Source organism: Gambusia affinis, linkage group LG08 (assembly GCF_019740435.1).
Source record: "Gambusia affinis linkage group LG08, SWU_Gaff_1.0, whole genome shotgun sequence".
NCBI classification, from domain to species: domain Eukaryota; kingdom Metazoa; phylum Chordata; class Actinopteri; order Cyprinodontiformes; family Poeciliidae; genus Gambusia; species Gambusia affinis.
Genome location: NC_057875.1, coordinates 15,729,942 through 15,749,599, shown reverse-complemented (window position 1 = coordinate 15,749,599; position 19,658 = coordinate 15,729,942). Strand labels below are relative to the sequence as shown.

The window sequence follows — 19,658 nt, the reverse complement described above, 5'->3', positions numbered from 1 at the left end:
ATTTGTCAGGAGCTGTGGAAATTGGATTGAGTTGATAAAGTGACTTAATTTTCTACAGTTGACTTTTCTTTCGTCTAACCTTTAAAATAAAGGCCTGAGGTCAAAGCTTTGATTTTTGTTTAAAGATAATACAATGTTCCCAATTAATGGGTGGAGAATATATTTTGTGGTTTATTTATAGAATGAACACTGAATTGTTTGAAAATTATGACTATGGTGTACATAAAAACATATAGCCTAACTGAAAAACGTCCTATTTCAAACCTAAATACTGCTCCGAAATAGGGTTAAAACGGTTATACATGTGGACAGATTCAAGCGAGACTGAGTCTGATTCAGTGCACTGATTGATTCGAGTGAGATTAGCGCGTTTGACGTCAGAAACTGCAAACAAATGATGCTATAAAAAGAGTAAACCTGTCCGCTAAAAAAACGTGAAAGACCTCCCGGCACAGAGAGCCGCAAACACACTTTCACCTCTGCTACAGCTGATCGTCTATCTTAAAGCCTGAAGATGCCTCTTTCTAGCAGCTCCACGTCCTCCACCAAGAGCATCCGCAGAGCCGCGTCCGAGCTGGAGAGATCGGATTCCATCACGGTAAGAGAAACTATGAAAAAAAGTTATAATAATGATCACGTTTGCTCATTTAGAAGAGTCTCGGTGTATTTACGCTTTTAGCAAGATGTCAAAATTCGGACCACTATACTTGGATACGTCTAGAATTAAGCGCAAAACCGAATTTACGCAACGCCATGCGGTGCTGACTGCGCGTAAGGTGTTTTGTTTAAAAAAATCAAAAGCGCCCCTCAGTCCTGCCCGAAAGAATGCTAAAATATATACTGTGGTATAGTTATGTTTTAGGGTTTACCTCGAATGCATTGCTGTCCCAATGCGCATTTGGAGATGTAAAGCGCTCCCGTCCAAAAGACAAGTCCAAAAAGTAAGAATAGAAAAACAGCTGCCTGTATCTGATGTTGTGTGTTTGTGCGTTCTGCCTGGGAGATGAAATCACATAATGCAGGAGGGACATTGTTGCTCCTCTAACAGTCTCAGAGATTCGTCGGAAGACGGCAGAGTTTGATCGAGGATGCGCGGAAGGAGAGAGAAGCTGCCGCGGCAGCGGCGGAAGCAGCGGAGGCCACCGAGCAGATCGTGTTTGAGGAGGAGGACGGAAAAGCGCTGCTGAACATCTTCTTCACTTTGAGGAACTCGAAAGCACCTGCGCTGTCTAAGACACTCAAAGTCTTCGAGGTACGAGGCAGATTAATTTGAGACTTAAAAATGGAACTCAATGCGACTTTGTTAGCTTGAGTTGTATAAACGTTCAGATGTGATTCATATAGGCTATTAGCCAAGGCTCTTATATGAGCGATGTGTGTTGAAACCTCCCACGCTATTTCAGTCAGTCTTAAATCAACGTTTTTCAAGTTAGAAATAAAATTCTGTACTTAAATAAATAAATAACAAAAAATAAAACAAATGTGTGTGTGAGCAATTTATAGACTTTTTGAATGATACGTTATCCACAAATGTATTTCAGATATATATACACAACTATATATAATAAATCTATAATTTATATATAACTTTTTTTAAAATAAATTTCAGATACTCTTTATATATATATATATATATATATATATATATATATATATATATATATATATATATATATATATATATATATATATATATATATATATATATATATATATATATATATATATTGACAGGGTATTGTGGTGAGTCTGAAAGATAGCTTACACTACGCAAAATTATTTGCATTTATAAGACCAGTTTGTTTAATAGAGAGGAGAAATGTAAAAATTAAAAAAAATATATCACCATTGTACAACGGACTTGTGGCTACTGTGGAAGAATTATGTGTCGTCCACTCCTCATAAGTGTGCTGACTGTATTTCAGACGTTTGAAGCCAAAATTCATCACTTGGAAACTCGACCATCTAGGAAGTTGAGGGAGAACCTTCAGGGCCTGGAGTACTTTGTGCGCTGTGAGCTGCACCTCTCAGATGTCAGTACTCTGGTCAGCTCTATCAAGAGAAATGCAGAGGATGTCAAAACCACCAAAGAAGTCAAATGTAATCATATATTTTTTTTACTTCAGAGATCATTTGTATAAAAATCTGCTGTTTTGCTCAAATAAGAACCACAAAGTATCATTAAATTTCTATGTTTTCTTTCTACTTCTTCCGTACCAGTTCACTGGTTCCCAAAGAAAATAGCAGATCTGGATAGATGCCATCATCTGGTCACAAAATTTGATCCAGACCTAGATGAAGATCATCCTGTAAGTAATGCATTTGCCAGGAGTAAGGAAGAGCAGGAATACAGATCACAGTACCAGGGGCTGTTATGACTTTGTGCCATTATGTCATAACGCAGACAGTCTGACCAGTGTTTTTGATATATTTGATTTGACCAGGGATACAGAGACCCTGCCTACAGACAGAGAAGAAAACTGATCGGGGACATTGCGTTCACATACAAACAGTGAGAAAAAGCCGTTTAACCTCACAGACAGAGAAGAGCAGAAATACTCTGAGATTTTCTGACAAATGTGTATATACCTGTGTCTGCAGTGGGCAACCAATTCCCAGAGTGGAGTACACAGAAGAGGAGATTAGCACATGGTAAGAATTTACAAAGAAATAATGGTCGACATTACAAACATTGTTTTTTTTCCACATTCATTCTTCCACAGAGTAAATTCACTCTTGCTTCTAAGAAGTTCAATCTTTAATTGTGGTAGTTGTTGATATGTGTAACGTGGCGTTTGGGGGAACCAAGAGGTGAAAAATCAACCAAATAAAACAAAACATTAAAAACTTAAGCTACTTTGGCATAGCTTATTTGAATGTTAAGTCAATGGGAGAGGGTGCCCCCTGCGGTGTGCAGAGTGTAAGCACTAAAAAGAATCTGATAATGCTGCAATTGATGTAATTTGCAGCTCAAGGGTTAGTGCTACAAAAGGGGATATTTCTGTATTTATTCAGGAGTCTGAACCATGTTTTACCTTTTATAGTTCAATAAGTTACTTTTTTTAAATCGATGATTCTCCACGGAGCAACATTCTTTGAGACAATTTAGATTTTTTAAAACCACGGTAAGAAAAAAATGTAACATTTATTCTTTTTTTTTTTTTTTAAGATTAGGATCACCTTAGAATTGGAAAGGTTCCAAAAGCACATTATATATTCTAGACTATCTACCTGCCTATCTCTCTCAATATTAGGTTAGTAGCAGTTTTTAATGTTTCTGATAAGTTCCAGAGTTAAACATTTTTCAGACTTAATCTGGATATGAGAGTCGTTGGATTTGGGGCAGCTGAAGAATTACACCACGGTATGGAATTGCTAGTGATCATGAATAATATCAAATCATATTTTTGTGCAAGATATTCTGAATTCTCCTGTAACTGATGCACAGCCAGAGGACAGTAGAGGAGCATTCAGTTTACAGTAGTCCGGGTGTGTCTCACAATAAACAATATTATTTTTCGCAAGTTTTTCACAGCTTCTTAATATCCTGCTGTGGTTCTGCCTATAAATGCCAGAATTCAGGTTTTTATGCAGAATGTTAAACTGAAGAAAAATGATTAGGGTTCCTTATTTGACCTTTTAGTGTTCATAATGTTATATGGATTGATTGATTATGGGTATAAAAATTCATTAAACCAACTATTTTAGTTACAAATTAAATATTTTATTTTTACACATCTCCAGATGCTGAAACCTTTTGGTAACAAAAAAAGTAACTGTAAAAGTATGTTTAAGATCAGCATAGTACCAGTATTGCTACGGATTTAGTCAGTGACTCGTGGCATTTCTATTAACTAAAAAATAGACAACAGATTCGTCCTCATTGTAAAAATAATACTTAAGAAATCAGCGTCCTTAGTAAGTCGTGAAATTTGAAAAAGTTCTGATTGCAACATGCAAGTGTCGTGTTGTGAGGAATCCAGAATCGGACACGGACAATTGAGATAGTTTAAGAAGATTTATTTTACAGGTTCTGATAAAGGTCCGTATAAGGACGGCTCCTGAGGATGAGACGGGAAGACTGGCAACAGTTATTTCTTACGGAGCTCTTTGAGGCTCGGGGAAGAGGTGTGATCCTGAGTGCGGTTTACAGCGGTGGATTCAGGGGTAGCGCGGCTCGGAGGTGAGCGGGCAGGCAGGAGCGTCTTGGCGGATCTGCTGCAGGAGGACAACCAGGAGCGAGCGAGTCTGGACAGCTTCAGACAGGAAACAGAGAGGTGTTAAATCATTACAACTCAAGAGGACGGGTAACCTATATACACGAAGGAGACGAAGTGAATTCATTTCAGGAACTCGGACCATAGAACATCGATTATACGTGGAAGATTTGTTGATATCAAACTGAGGTTCATCGTCAGACGCTGAATGGTTGTTTGTCCGGCAGTTTCTTATAAACAACGACAGACCAGATGAAGATGATTCTTTACAGGTGTGCTGGCAGCGCCCGGCTTCTGAGCCCCCCTGCAGAGATCCTCTAAAAGAAAGATGTCTCACAGAACAGGATCACAACAGTAACAGTCTCACACTGAAGGGACTGGCAAGATCCAGGCTGTGTTTGGAGAATTTTTGTGAACTTACTCCAGCAGGTGGCAGTGAGAGGCGTGACTCAGTGAAATGTAATGAAACAACTAATTCTAAAACTTGGGCCCAAGCTATTAGAGAAAGAAACTTGTTCTTGAATAGCTGTAGACACTCCTGTTCATAAATGGATTTAACACAGTGCTAAAGACCAGTGCTGAAACAAAAAACATTATTATCTCACTCGATAAGTCTGATCGAGTGAGAAGTAAATTCAGTACAAATTTTCTAACCAGTTTGACAACATTTTCAGTCCTCAGTTAGCATCCTCACTTTTAAAGCCAAGAAGCTTTAGGAAATTGGGGTTTCACTTTGTTTTATTTCATTTAGGCGTCAAGTCTATTCGACCCTTAGAGACTTGTACATCACCCACGCCTGCAAAGAACACCTCGAGGCCTTTCGTCTGCTGGAGAAGCACTGCGGCTACAGTCCAGACAACATTCCCCAGTTGGAAGACGTGTCACGCTTCCTTAAAGGTATCATCTGAATGTAATCTATGAAAGGAATGAAACCTAAGCACAGATGTTGTGTGATTACACAGTCTTGGTGTGTTTATAAAATGTTTTGAACTGACGCAGAACGCACAGGGTTTCAGCTGCGTCCGGTGGCAGGGCTCCTCTCAGCCAGAGACTTTCTGGCAAGTCTGGCATATCGCGTGTTCCAGTGCACCCAGTACATCCGACATGCTTCTTCCCCTAATCATTCCCCAGAACCGTGAGTATTAATGTGATTCTATTGGGGCCCAAAGTTGAAACTAGCTGTACATACTATATAAAATGAACGCAGTACCTTTATTTTCCTACTGTCTGATACTAAAGACTGTAACTTCCTTTTTATGTTGGTTAGGATTACCAAATGTATTTGCCAAATGCCAAAATTATAATTGTTTTTCAGACAATTCTTTATTACTTTGGTTAAATTTAGAAGTTGGTATATACTAAAGTAACTATGCTCTGAAAAGCTTTAGGAAAGCCCAACTGATTATGTTTATGACAAGTCCTTCCTATGTTGACTGAAAAGTCTCTCAGGAAGGAAAAAGCCATTCTCCAAAGGCAACACAAAAAACCACATCCATCTTGCAAATGCACATTTGGGTAAAAACTCCTTTGGAGTCATGTTCCATGGTTGGATGAGACTAAAACTGAAGGTTGACCAGACTGGCCTATACTTGGAATAAAATTGAGAAGCTTGTATGACTGAGAACACCAACCACAAACGTGAAGTATGATGGTGGCAGCATCGTGTTGTGTAGGTGTTTTCCTGCAAGGGAAACTTGTGCCCTTCGCAAATGGGTTGACATCATGGAGAATGAACATTATGTGGGAAATATTACAGCAGCTTCTCCAGACATCAGCCAGAAAGTTAAAAGCTTGCAACAAACGGGTCAAATTAGATACAAAGTGACTTATAGACTGAACAAAGTCAATGTTTTGTTCTGATTTTAACTCCACTCTGCTCTAAGATTTGTGGGCAAAGCTCAAAGTATGAGTGCTCACAAGGCATCTTGTTAACCTGACTTGGGTATACCCACTCTTTCCCAATGAGTAGACTAAATATTCCAGCAAACTAATCTGAGAAGTGTCAGAGTTTTGCAAATATTTATCTCCTGAATAAGTTGTTTGTCTTTCTACTCTAAGCTGGAAACAGGATGAGGTGGACCATCCTGTTCTTGGAGAAACCGGTTTTAGCTAGTTCAGAGAGACCCACCTACTCCTTATCTTTAAGTTTCTGTTTTATGACTGACCCCCACCCCGCTTTGAATAAAGCCAGGCTGCAGGGGCACAAGTTGGAGTTGTCCTGAGGCACCTCTGAGATTCTCCCCCTTTGCAAAGGCTGAAGTGATACCACTCTCTGTGTGGTTCTTTATATGTACAGGTTAAAATACCCAACAAGAAGCTTCTGCAAAATCTCTCCTAAATTAAATAAGATTTGAAAACATCTCTAAAAATATATTGTTCATTATTCTAGCATATAGCAAATAGATCATATTTTGGTAATCCTGTCTGAGCTAAAACCAAGAAAGCTTGGTCTGATTTAATGTCAGAGACAACTTTTGGTTATGGGCCTTTTTATACGGTCTGAGGTGTTTATTTTTCATTGAGGTCCAGATTGTGTTATAATTTCTGTGCTTCATGAAATGAATGTTGGATCAGCAAATGATACAACAATAAACACAAAATGCAGAGCAAAGTGTAGAACTGCTGTTTTTGCCCCAAAAAAGTTAGTTAAAATTATTTAGCAGAGTTCATTTTTAATAAAGTTCCACACAAATTACTTTCAAGGAATAAATGAGAAAACTTCCTTTTGCTTCTACAGTTTTCCTATTTGTTTGATAGTAAATTACGTTTACATGGAGTCACCAGCATTCAGTAAAAGTCATCTAGGTATGTTTCCTCAGATTTTTCTTTGTATGTTCAAAGTTGAATTTGTCTTTATTTTCAGGGACTGTGTCCATGAACTCCTGGGCCATGTCCCCATGTTGGCTGATCGCACTTTTGCCCAGTTTTCACAGGTCAGAGTCCAACAGATTTCAGATTATTTTCTACAGTGTGGAGCGTTAATGTTTCATGACGTTTTGTGGTTTTGTTCTGCAGAACCTTGGTCTGGCATCACTAGGAGCATCAGATGAAGACATAGAGAAACTGTCTACAGTAAGACTCTTCTTCTGACTGCAACAAAATCACTGAAAAGACTGTGTTTATGCTATAATGTTCTAGTAAGTGACACATGCAGTTAATGTTGTTAATATTGACACTATTCTTTGTTGTTTCTCTCACCAGCTGTACTGGTTTACAGTCGAATATGGTCTCTGTAAGCAAAACGGTGAGGTTAAGGCTTATGGGGCTGGGCTGCTTTCTTCCTATGGAGAGCTTGTGGTGCGTTCCAGCATATTTGTCTTTCTTTAAAAAACAAGAAAACACAGCCAAGTGAGCTCTCATGAAACTCTTTTTCCTTGTCACCTCCTTTCAGCATTCTCTCTCTGATGAACCAGAGGTGCGGGAGTTTGATCCAGAGGCTGCAGCGTTGCAGCCCTATCAAGACCAGACCTACCAGCCAGTCTACTTCGTTTCAGAGAGCTTTCCAGATGCCAAGGAGAAGTTCAGGTACTTAATTCTTTATTGACTTATACAGATATATAGGGCCATATGAAAGGAAAAGAAAGAAACAGAAAAGAAAAAGAACAAGAGGTTGTGTGAGGACAAGGTCAGAGAACAGCCAGCCAAGCCCGAGGCCACAAACTTTTGTAGGTCAGCCATAGCAGCCAGAAGACAGCTGTTACTAATATAGCCTTTCCTACCAAGGCAAAACTCTGCAGTTTTATTTGGCAAACAGATAATGTTGCTCTGCAAAACAAGTAGCTTCAGCGAGTGTTTTGACAGTCTTTAGTCTCCAGTGGGATACAGTAAATGACATAAGAACTAGATGAGAAGATAGTCAGCATGGAGATGTTTGGAAAAACAAAAAAAGTAGGACAAAGAACGTTTTTTACCTACTTTGTAGGGCAATGTTTTCTTATTCTTTTATAAAGCGCTTTCATGCATCGATATTATCTCACTTGATACTCTCACAATTTTTTACCAGAACATACGTAGCAGGTATCAAGCGTCCTTTCTCGGTGAGGTACGATCCGTACACATGCAGCGTCGAGGTGCTGGACAATCCTCTGAAGATCCAAGGCGGTCTGGAGGGTGTGAAAGATGAGATCAAGGTGCTAACCGACGCCCTCGCCGTTTTGTCATGACGGCCTCTGCCGGTTGTTAGCTTTCTCTACGCTGAGCTCTGGAGTGTCCAAAGTGTGACGAGACTAACGTGCGTATCTTAATGTGCTGTAAATCCAGTATGATGTTGAGTTGTTGCAGTTTGTGTGTGCAGGGAAAGGGCCAACAATGTTGACCACTTCCCCCAGTGTGAATGCACGTGTGGAACAATGTACTGTGGTTCTACTTGACTGGAAAAATTCATGCTTTAATATGTAAAAGTGTTCACATGTACTAACACCGGAGGCACAATCAATGAGAGTTGTATTTGTGAATGTATTCAAAGAAAATGAAATAAATAATATGAATTATTTTAAAATCAAAGAAATGTAGCAGCTTAGTGGAGATTGTATTTCAAAGTGTATATTTTAGTCCTTTGTTTTACCAAAAATATCTATATTTAAATATATTGTAAGTGCTTCTTAAATTATTTATTTTTCTGCATTGAATAGGGGTTTTCACATTAATTTGTGTGTGCTGTATTTGCCTCATTTGGTTATACATGCATGATGGAAAACGAGTAAAAAACGAAAAAGGTACATCCAATAACAATTGCAAATAAGCATTGTTAACTAACTGTTGTTAGTTTACTTGGGTTTTGCACTGTGTAAATTGTCAAAAAATAAATAAATAAATCAATCAAATAAGACGTTCTCATCTATATGCCACAAGAGGGAGCACTCCTACAGGTTGAAAATGTCTGATTGTAAAGTTTTACGGTTTTACTATGGAGATTATCTGATCAAACAAATCTTGTTCATTCATCCAGGCAAAACCCACAATATTCTGTTTTTCCAAATCTAATACTTTGTATTATGGTTTCCTTTTCTATACTGAACTGTATGTCTGCACCTACACCATAAAACAAACTGTTAGAATTGAATTGCTTTTACAGGAGATTTTAAGCGTTATTCAAGTGTTCTAGATAAGTGTAATGGCTGAAGACAAATTAATTAGCTTCATTCTAATTATTTTTCCTAATTACAGTGTAACTGAAGAAGTTACGAGTGGATAAATTACCATTCCTAATTTTTATTAAATAAATTTGTGATACAGGTCTGGCTCAATAAATTAAACTACATGAAAAAGTTGAAACACAGAAAATTTATTTATCAAATTTTACGGATGGTTAAGCCAAAAAAAAAAAGGCTCATCCCAAAGAGGTTGACTAGTCACAGACTGGCGTATTCAAACTATTAAACGGAAAACTGAGTGGCAGGAAAAAGTGAGGTATGTGTGTTGTTTATATATTTTTTGAGAACCTGAACTTGAGACTTTCTTCATCTGTAAGCCTTGATCATCATCAAAACGACCAGAAATAAATGCTTGAAATATATCTCTCTGTCTGAAATGAATCTTTTTAAGCTGAATTACTGAAATAAGTTCAGCTTCTTATAATACTTTTGTACAATTCATGATCATATCAGCCTTAAATTTTATGTTGGACACTATCAAATGAGCGCAGTCGAGAAACATCTTCCACAATCCTAAACAACTGTTGTAAGTTGCGAAAACATCAATTAAGTATCAACTAATTTATTATGCTAAGAATATAAAAATTTCAAGACATTAGTTGTCAAAAATGTACTCCCCTCTAAAGTAATTTTTTTAGTGCACTCAAAGGATTGATAGATGGAGCTTTCTTGTTGGCTGCTCTTTGTGTCTGGTCCTGTGACAAGACAATACAACATTGGATTTCAAATGCCTCGGCACTCTGTGGAGGATTTTGTCCGGACACATCACCTACTGCCCGGTCGAGAACGAGGCTGTAAATCAGATTCTGGATCAGCGGTTCGGCAGCATTTGTTGTTGATTTCAAGCCGCGAGACAAACAAACGGAGCTTCGCGATCTGGACCAGTAGGTGTCAGTCTGACTTTGGAGATTTCTACCTTTTTTTCTGAAGAAGACACTTGCAGAGGGGACCCCTTGTACGTTCTAATTTACAAAATGATGTGATCTCCCTTGTTATCTATAAAGTTTAAGATATTTTCTTTACACTAAAGCTGCTCCTCTTGATAAGTTAAAATCCTGGGATCTTGTTTAAAGAAAATTTGACTTGTTTGCTGCGTTTAATGCCACAAATCCGGATTCTTATTTTTTTACACTCCCTGATGGCTCCAATTGATGGCTGTTTTAGAGTCCCTGCTGCATCCTGCCTCTGGGCATCAGCATCGGGACGGTAAACCACAGTCCAATCCTCCACTTTCCATGGTCAGGCCACCTTTGACTCCCCCTATTTACTTTTATTTGCACACCTGAGTCAGAGGACAGCCCGCAGACTCTGTGCACAATGATTCCACTCAATCTTAATCTTAATTACAGCAGGGCGGAGACATTGACATTTTTCTTGGAGTCGCAGGAATTACGAACTATTCTCGTTCAGTCTGCGCCCTGTGTAAACAGTGTGATTGTAGGTTACAGAGCGTAAACGCAGAAAATGCCAGTGGAAGAGTTCCAAATTTGGCGACTCTCGCTCTCTCCCTCTTCTTCTTCCCTCTTTTGCGCGATTTTTTTTCTTTTTTCCTGTAAGCACTTTTCCAACATCTCTGGGCCATTTTTTTTTATCAAGAGGAGGAGCGAGAACGAGGATGGGTGTAAGGGGCGTGTTTTAGTATATAATAGTTCTCCCGGAGAAGTTTTGCCTGTCGCCTGGTCTTTGGGACAGCCTCTCACACATCATCTCTATTATAGCCAAACCAACTGGGAAAATAACTCACCTGCAAGATCGCCTACCAAAATAACTCCCCGCGACTTTGACAACTCTGATGCCATCTGACATGGAAACCCAGCAAAGATCCGGACACCACTCACTTTGCCACACCTGCCGAAGAACGGAGAGCTGCAGGATGAAGGTAACTGGAGCACAGATAGTTTCAGACCCCCCCGTTTGAGCCTTGAGAGGGCTCAGGCTGTGGGAAGAGTGGATATTTGTTGCGGATGGCGGGGTAGTGGGTATGGGGGGGGGACATAGATGCTTGATGGCATCAGTTTTCTGCATTTTGAACAAGCGGGATTTCTTGATTTGCATGCAGCAAGAGAAAGTTCAGGATGCACAAACTACAAAGAGAGCATGGGTTTTTATGCCACGACCAAAAAAAGCCAAGAAACGAAAGCTTTGGTTTTAATCTCCCCTGACCTGGATGGTGCGCCGTTTGCCGGACACGGGCGCAAGAACAGCTGGTCGCCTTGCCAGCAGACAGGGGGCGGTAGGTCTGAGGGTCATTGAGCTCACTCCGGGGTGAGCAAGGGGAAATTATATGCTGAGTCTGTCTTTCTGGGGTAGTTAACTATCGAGCAGCCGGCCTTGCAACTTTCTGGGATGTAGAGGGTAGGGGCGGGGGGAGGGAGGGAGGGGGGGTTGTGTAAGAGAGTGAAAGCTTAGAATTACTGGCGACAATTTTTTCCTTTAGTATAAGCACTTCTTCCAGGTGCCAAACACATGACAGCAGCTGATAAAAATCGGGTACTTGGTATTTGAGTGTGCTTACTTGATTTCATTTGACTCACAGAGCAGACCCCCCCCCCCCCCCCCACCACCACCACCCCATGAGTTACTAGGTCAGTGCGTAAAACAGCTTTTAAGACTTTAATCTCTTACATTACAAAACAAAACATCTGGCTATGATTTTAGTTTTCATATACTGTTTTCTTTTTTATTATCATAATAACGCATCACAAATCTGGCAGTTGTCCACATCTTATGTCTTTATGCTTTAATGTGTGTGTGTGTGTGTGTGTGTGTTTTTTTTTTTTTCACCCCTGCAGGTCAAGAAGATGTGCTCGACCAGCCGTGCGTCGCTCTTTGCGCTGGCTCTCACGCTCTACGTTGTGGAAATGGCCTCGGCAGAGACGTTGTGTGGGGGAGAGCTGGTGGATGCACTGCAGTTTGTCTGCGAAGACAGAGGCTTCTATTTCAGTAGGTTCTTTTTTTTCTTTCCTTTTCTTCAGAGCTGTGCAAGTTCCTCCAAAAACGGCCGGCGAAAATGTTGGTTTGCCGACTTTAAAAAAAATTTTTTTTTTTATTTCCCCCTCTCTCGCCCCTCTCCTACTCTCTTTGTTGTTTCACATCTGTTTGGATAGCTGAGACTGTCTGTGGCTGCGTGGTATGCGTGTTTGCTATTTTTCTTTCTCACGCACTGACGCCCATGCACACACACACACACATACAATCACACGCAATCACACGCAAGACCGTGCGCGCAAACAGCGTCAGAAAGAGAGAAAGAGAGGGAGAGAGAGAAATAGAAAGAAAGAGAGAGAGAGAGATTGCAGCCAGCTGTGCCTCTCCAGGTCTGCTCTGCTGAGTCTGCTCGTACAGCCTGCACCTCTCATTGCATATGAAAGGGCCGGGCTGGCGAGCTGCGGAGGAACATACACGACCCCGGCGACACAATGGGCTGCTTGTTTATCAGTAAAGTAATAGCACCCCAAGAGGCATTACCAGTCACCTCAGCACCACTATTCCCAGGCCAGGAGACCACACTGATGAGCTGCAAGGAGAGACAAAATGGAGAGACACACCCACACACACGGAGGGAGAGAGAGAGAGAGAGAGAGAAAGAGAGAGAGAGAGATTGTTAATGCCGGAGTACAGAAAAGATCGTCAACGTGATTTTATCATTTCTGATTGTTGCTTCCATTGTATTGATGGTGGGGCTGGCTGAATGGCTTTATGAGGAGCATTGCCGTTAATCCTCGCCAGGATAAGCTTCTGTTTTCTCTGTCGCCAATGCATGTGATGTACATAAGTTCCCCTGAAACAAACTGGATTCATTTAGGCATGGAATATTAACATTTGCCACACAGCTGTCCTACTCGCGCTAAAATAAAATAAAAATATTTATAATTGCTGTTATTATAAAGTTATTTGTTGGCTGTTGCCAAAGTTTGGCTGGGATATTTCACAGGGCGTGAATCAGAGCGTAGGGTCTTAAGATTATCTTCAGAAATCAAAGTGAACCTATAAACACCCTCTAATTCAAAAAGCGGTTGTTGTAAATTGATACAAATAATTCATTAGTTGTTGATGTTATTTGCATTGTGTTATACTTCTGCTTCACTGACTGACTGTTTAACCTTTCGTACTAAATCTTATATTTGGGATCACAAATCTCTTCGACTGATTCTTTGTGTGTCAGAAGCTGGAAAGCTTTGGGACCTTTATCCCAAACTTCATTTGGGATAGAGTTTAAATAATAAATGTAAAACTTTATTATTCTTATCTGGGCTTAATGCATACAATAAATCAATGATGGTATTCAAGTGCGTATTTTGCCCTGTGAGGAGGAGCACAAGTGTAACAAGTTCATAAAGGCTGGTTTGTTTAGTCAGGCTGTCTACTTAGGTATCCAGCCTGCAGTCTGCTGGTTGACATGCCCACTGCAATTCCAAAATGGCATCCTCTCTGTGTGAAACGGTACATATTTCCAAACATCGGAATTTGACATTGATTTAAGCAAGCTGACCGTCAGTGTGCAGCTGTAAGCAGTGTTCTGACAGAAAGTTTCGGTAGTGTTAAAACTGGCTCAGTTCAACCCTGAAGTTTACGTTGATAATGATAAACAGTCCAGCCAGGCTAAGCTGTGCAGACTCTCATTTTGCCTTTGGACAAATGAGCAGAATCTTGCGTTTATCCCAAAACTTTACTCAATCATTCCTCTTTCTCCCTGGATGACCAGCTCTTCCTGTAATCAAATCTAGCTGTCCTTCATGTGAGATCTCTCCAGGTTAGTGAGGGCTGCCAGGCTTCAGACAAGGCCTTTATTAATCATATGTAATGTTACTTTGTGCAACCCCCTCACCTTTGCCAGCTAAGTGTTGCATCTTCTTCTGTTGTTTCTTATCTTTGTGTTTATCCCCATTCATTGACAATTTGACAAAGCAGAAGTAAAATATTTGATTATTCTGAAGTATTTTCTACCACTATCTCTGATTTCTGGTTCCTTTGAACATGGTGTTTACTTGAAACACTCTCATTTTGGGATGCCCAGATATGCTTAATCAGATTATCCCTTACAACCCAAAATATTTGTTGCTGTTTGTCACAGCTTTTCCTTTATCCTCTTTTCTCCAAGGTCTGCTACAATTGTTGAAGTAATCCTGCAAAAAACAACCTCAATTCGTTATCGCAGGCCATGTGTGTTTTTTTTTTTTTTTCAGGCCTCAACCCTCGTCGCCTTTCTTACATTCCTGCTTTGTTTCTCCTCAGGTAGGCCAAACAGCAGGAATAGCAATCATCGGCGCCCCCAGAACCGTGGGATTGTAGAGGAGTGTTGTTTCCGTAGCTGTGACCTCAACCTGCTGGAGCAATATTGTGCCAAACCAGCCAAGTCCGAGAGGGACGTGTCGTCCTCCTCTATGCAGGGCATGCCCGTCGTGCCCACACTAAAGCAGGTGGGTCCAAAAGCAGCAACAACAAAAACACAAAGGCTTGTCCAGGTCTCTTATCTGCCCTTCCATCTCACCTGAAACACAGAGTGCAGACAGAAGTCTACACAAAAACAGGTTTATCTTGTTAAGTTTGCATTGCTAAGCAGTTGCAAAGTGCTGACCATTGTGGAAAACATTAGCACAGTCGCAGTACATTTTATTCTAGAGATCGCATTGTCAATAATCTCATGGTTGAGTGCCTGTGTGCTGATATGGAACAAAAACAGCGTGTTATGATTTTCAAAGAACAGCAAGCTGTCTAAAAATATTCCAATCCGAAAACACCTATTATGGCCTGAAGAGCTTTATTGGAATATACTTGAAACGTGGAATAGCTTAAAGACTCAACTGCTGAAGGCATCTTCAAGGCAATCTTAAAATGGTTAATAGTCGAGATATGCGAAGAAGAAGCATAAATTATGCAGCTTTAAGATGCGAATTCTCTCTTTGACGGGAACCAAAAACAGGCTGCTGGGGAATTAGTTTGGACATGTCTCCAGTTTGTCTCAGTGGGGAGAGTTGATGGGTACAGCCTGCTCCGAGGGCCAGCTGTTCTTGGGGCTATTGAGCAGCTCTGTAGTGAATGGGGAGGGGCGGTAAACACTCTTCAAGTGGCAGGACCAAAACAAGCTATTCACATGAAGCACTGGCTACTCACGCATAAATCCCAGCTAGCTCAGCTGCCAGGGCTCCCACTTGTCTCAATCTCTGGTGCTCACAACAACACCTACAACTGTTTGTCAGCATTAGCATAGATGGTCTAAAATGAGCTTCCTTTGTTTGAGTGATAGCATGCAACCCATATGTATATGATGGAGAGTGACCGCCTTTCCTTTGTTACCGTATGCTAAAAAGCCCAAGCACTTATTGACAGTTTCTCTCACTTGAGGAAGCCAAAACAAGGGCAGGCTGGAGGCGAGGCGAGGTTGTTTTGACGTTCAGCTCCATAAGAATGACATTCGATTTCCATTTCAGCGATCCAAACAATGACCAAATGTTTTCGGGTAATAAACAAGGCTTTCCTCCATTGTAACAAGCACTTGAACAGTCATCTTATCTGCACTAATGAACTGACTTCCTCCTCTCCCTTTTTTCTTCCTGCACGCCACAATAGGAAGCCCCAAGGAAGGCGCATGATAAGTACGTGGCGTGGCAGAAGAGCGCGGCCCAGCGGCTCCGGAGGGGTGTCCCTGCCATCCTGAGGTCCAAAAAGTTTCGGAGGCAGACAGAAAAGGGTAAAGCCAAGGAGCAGGCCATCTTCCACCGGCCCTTGATCAGCCTTCCCAGCAAACTGCCCCCGGTGTTGCACACCACGGACAACTTTGTCAACCACAAGTGAGCCCGCTGCCAGCCCTTTTGCACAGACAAGAGTATGAGGGTGACAAAAAAAGACTAGGGGATTATAGCTTTGTCTCTGACGTCATTTCTGTGGCAGTCCTCTTTGACCTCCCTTGCCCTGTCCGGGCCCACCAGTCCCTCCCCCCTGCTCTTGTCCAGTACGTCTTGAACCCCTGGCCCTTTCCTAATGCCCCCGAACCCCCCCTTCCACCTAAACCTCAGCCACCCTCCTCTGGCATACGAACATGCCTTCACAATCTTCCTGCCCCCTCTTCGCTCCCCTCCTCTTTCAGTCACCGATACAAAAGGAACAAACACAAGAGTTGAACAGAACTCTAACAATTCAGCTGAATGCAATTCAGGTGGATTCCCGAGCAAAAAGAGAAGTAAAAAGCAAGGGGAGGGAGAAGGAAGATGAAAGAGATCTGTGTTTGCAAGTGTCAAGAGGACACCTATCATAATGGGTTTTTTTTTTTCTTTTCTTATCCCGGTGGAAGACAACTGAAAGTGAAGAACGACTTGCATGAAAGAATCCATTCCACATCTTTTTTTAAAATTGCTTTTCCTGAGGCAAAAGAAAACCGCTCTTAGTTCTTTTTTTCTCTATTAGTTTGCACCTCTACCTATAAAGGGACTTCCACACTGTAAGGAATTATTTTGCAAAATTAGATTCCTGTTCCAGCACCTTTTTTGATCACAAACAAAAAGCAGAAAAGAGTCTGCAGAATTGCACATTGCCACGGATTACGTCAAAGTAAAGAAAAAAAAAAGGCACTATTTTTTTATGAACAATGAACGTGTAGCTTAAAAAATAAATGTCATGGTGCTAGCTTTGGGAATGGACTCAAAGAAGAGGTTGAAAGCATGTTTTTGTTTTCCTTTTTTTTGAATGAATATTAAGCTTTCCGTTTTAAGGAAAGTGTGACTTTAAAATAAAGAAAGGAAAATAAAGGATATGGGGGAGCTCCTGGCAGTGGCGCTGTCAAAAAGGGGGGAAGAGTCACTGAGGAAAAACGAAAAAAAAAACGGGCTGTGTTGGCATCTCGTCTCATGGCGAGTTCTAGTGGCTGCTCATTCTTAGTTCGCCAGCATTAGCAGCATGGAGAGGTGGCCCCAGACTCGGTTCTTTGTTCTCCTGTCCCTCTGACGCTGCTGGACAACATGGAGCACAACCTTGGACACACGTGGGACACCGTGGACCCTCTGGACTATAGCTGTGAGACAGTACTTCCTGTTTGCCATGCTTTTGCAGACTGCTTCCACAGGAACTGACACGGCATGGACAAAGAACAAAGTGGGATGATAATAATAATGGTTATATTTTATTTTGTCTTTTTTCATATCAATGTCTCATTGAAAAAGAAAAAAAAAAAAAAAAAAAGGAAAACCCTGTTCAGTTTCTGGTACCGTGACATTCCTGTTTTTCCAAGTTAGGCATTTTAAATTTTTTTTGGTTTGTTTTCATGGTTATTGTTATTATATCATTTTACAGTTTAAAAGAAAGGCACAAAATGTTAATTCAAAGGGAAAAAAACAGCAATATTGTCAACTAACATTTTTATTTTATATCAGTAGTATTCACCTGCTTTTGCCTGAAAACAAATACTTGAAAATACAGTATATATATCTATGTATGTATAAATGCATATAAGGATATATATAGATATATATATAGAAATATAATTAGTTTCCAGGGATGTTATTTTCCTTTTAGTCTGAGCTGTATCTTGCATAATGAGCCGCCAAGCTTTTGTGTTTCTTTTTTTTGTTTGTTGAAATACAAATAAGGGCACTGTATAAAGGCATTATTTATTTTGTTATAAAATATATTTGAAGAAAATTGGTCCAAATAATATACGTAGCACTGATGCTCAACTGACAGATTTATTTTGTATGATCTCTGTTTTTCCAATTGGAGTTGTAAGGCTTTTTTGTAGATGCTTTGTACCAAAAATAATGTCTTTTTCCTTTTTTTTTTTTCCTCATTTTGAAGTAGTTACCATAAATTAATTTTTTTTTTTTTTTTTTTTTTTAACAGCAGCATATAGCGTGGATTGATTAAGGTGTAATGTTTCACAGAAATAGGCACATATACTCTTAAATAGGACGATCAGCATGGATTTCCAGAAGCGTCAGCGTGGGAGCTTCTTCCTTTTCCCCCCCCGATTATTGGTTAATGTTGATTGTAAATCAAACCCACTATGTTTTTGAAGCCACTTTAGTATTGATGACCAGGTGTAATTAAATGGGAAAGACATCCAATGATCTTGTGAGGACCGTCTTTTTGGTTTAACTTACATGTGACTCGGACAAGTCATTGTATTGGTGCCCTGATGATGTCACGGTGATGAAAGCAACAAACGAGTGTGAACTAGAGGAAACTGTCTGTCTGTCTGTCTGTCTGTGTCATTTTCTCCATGGCGTTGGAAACGTGTTGGGTTACATTCACTCCTCATAATCCCACTAATGCATCCATTATGCATTCGATGAAGGGCTATCACTCTGAAGCATTTCTGATGCATTCAGGCTAAGATGTTGAGTTGCTGCTGAGTTAAAGTAAAAATCTCCTTCTTGTTGCTACCCTTATCTGGTCATGATGCCGCTTTCTTCTGTTGACAAACCACTGACGGGGGCCACGTTAGTAAAAACAAATGAATAAGTAAATGACATATATTTGTGCCACGATAGTTTTCACCTCCTCTCCTCGTCTGGGTCAAACGGCCCGCCCTGGAACTGAGACTAAATGGATGCTCGCCATAAAGTACTGTGGCGTAGAGTGGAGAGAACACTTTACGTCTTATTTCTGTTTGAGAGATCTGAGTGTCTGATTATATTTTACTTCAGTTGTGCAACAAAAGCAGGCAGTGCAATTATAATAAATGTTATATTATTATTATATTTTATATTTTTCCTGCTAGGACTGCATTCATTCACTATTGTAATGTTCAAACAGGCTACTCTAGTGTTGTTATGAATGGCGTGAAAGACAACCACTTCTTCTTTTCGCTGAATATGAAGAGACGACTCACAGAGCGAAGGCAACATTTGTCTGTCGGTAGCTCATTCAAGCCTGTGTATTTTATTGATTTAATCTCTGCACGCTAGATCGTCCGAAATGCACAATTCATGTACTTTCATTTTTAATATCAATAAAAAAAAACATTTTATCAAACATACTTGTGGCTAAAGAATTTACTATGTGGTTTTTGTTGTTTTTTCTTTCATGTTTGATGTGTGTTTTCAGCTTTATGTTTGTGGTGAGCCTCAGGGGAACTTCTGGGATATTTTTACATCACTTAAACTTCGAGCACCGTTCAAATGATTTGCTACATTTTGAGATGTCGCAAAGAATCTCCGGCTGTTTTAAGCTCATCTTTTTTCCCTCCTCTCCCTGTTTTCGTTTAGTCATCTGCCTGCCTGCGCAGCTGCTTGTCTGTTCCTGTCTGTCTGTCACTTATTCCTTAAATCAGTACCCACAAAATTTCAAGTAGGAT

General features: G+C 40.3%; 2 protein-coding genes across 2 annotated transcripts; both read left to right on the top strand.

Annotated features, from left to right (window-relative positions):
• Nucleotides 1-452: 452 nt before the first annotated feature.
• Nucleotides 453-9,703, top strand: th (tyrosine hydroxylase). The gene is made up of 13 exons (XM_044123624.1): nt 453-598; nt 1,049-1,252; nt 1,926-2,100; nt 2,221-2,309; nt 2,445-2,512; nt 2,602-2,652; nt 4,969-5,114; nt 5,217-5,352; nt 7,081-7,150; nt 7,233-7,289; nt 7,419-7,514; nt 7,609-7,742; nt 8,221-9,703. Exons 1-13 carry the CDS (start codon nt 515-517, stop codon nt 8,378-8,380), a joined length of 1,470 nt encoding a protein of 489 aa, XP_043979559.1. The 5' UTR covers nt 453-514; the 3' UTR covers nt 8,381-9,703.
• Nucleotides 9,704-10,960: 1,257 nt separating this feature from the next.
• Nucleotides 10,961-19,340, top strand: igf2b (insulin-like growth factor 2b). Its single transcript, XM_044123625.1, has 4 exons — nt 10,961-11,249; nt 12,163-12,313; nt 14,606-14,790; nt 15,941-19,340. Exons 1-4 carry the CDS (start codon nt 11,163-11,165, stop codon nt 16,163-16,165), a joined length of 648 nt encoding a protein of 215 aa, XP_043979560.1. The 5' UTR covers nt 10,961-11,162; the 3' UTR covers nt 16,166-19,340.
• The last annotated feature ends 318 nt before the right edge of the window (nt 19,341-19,658 follow it).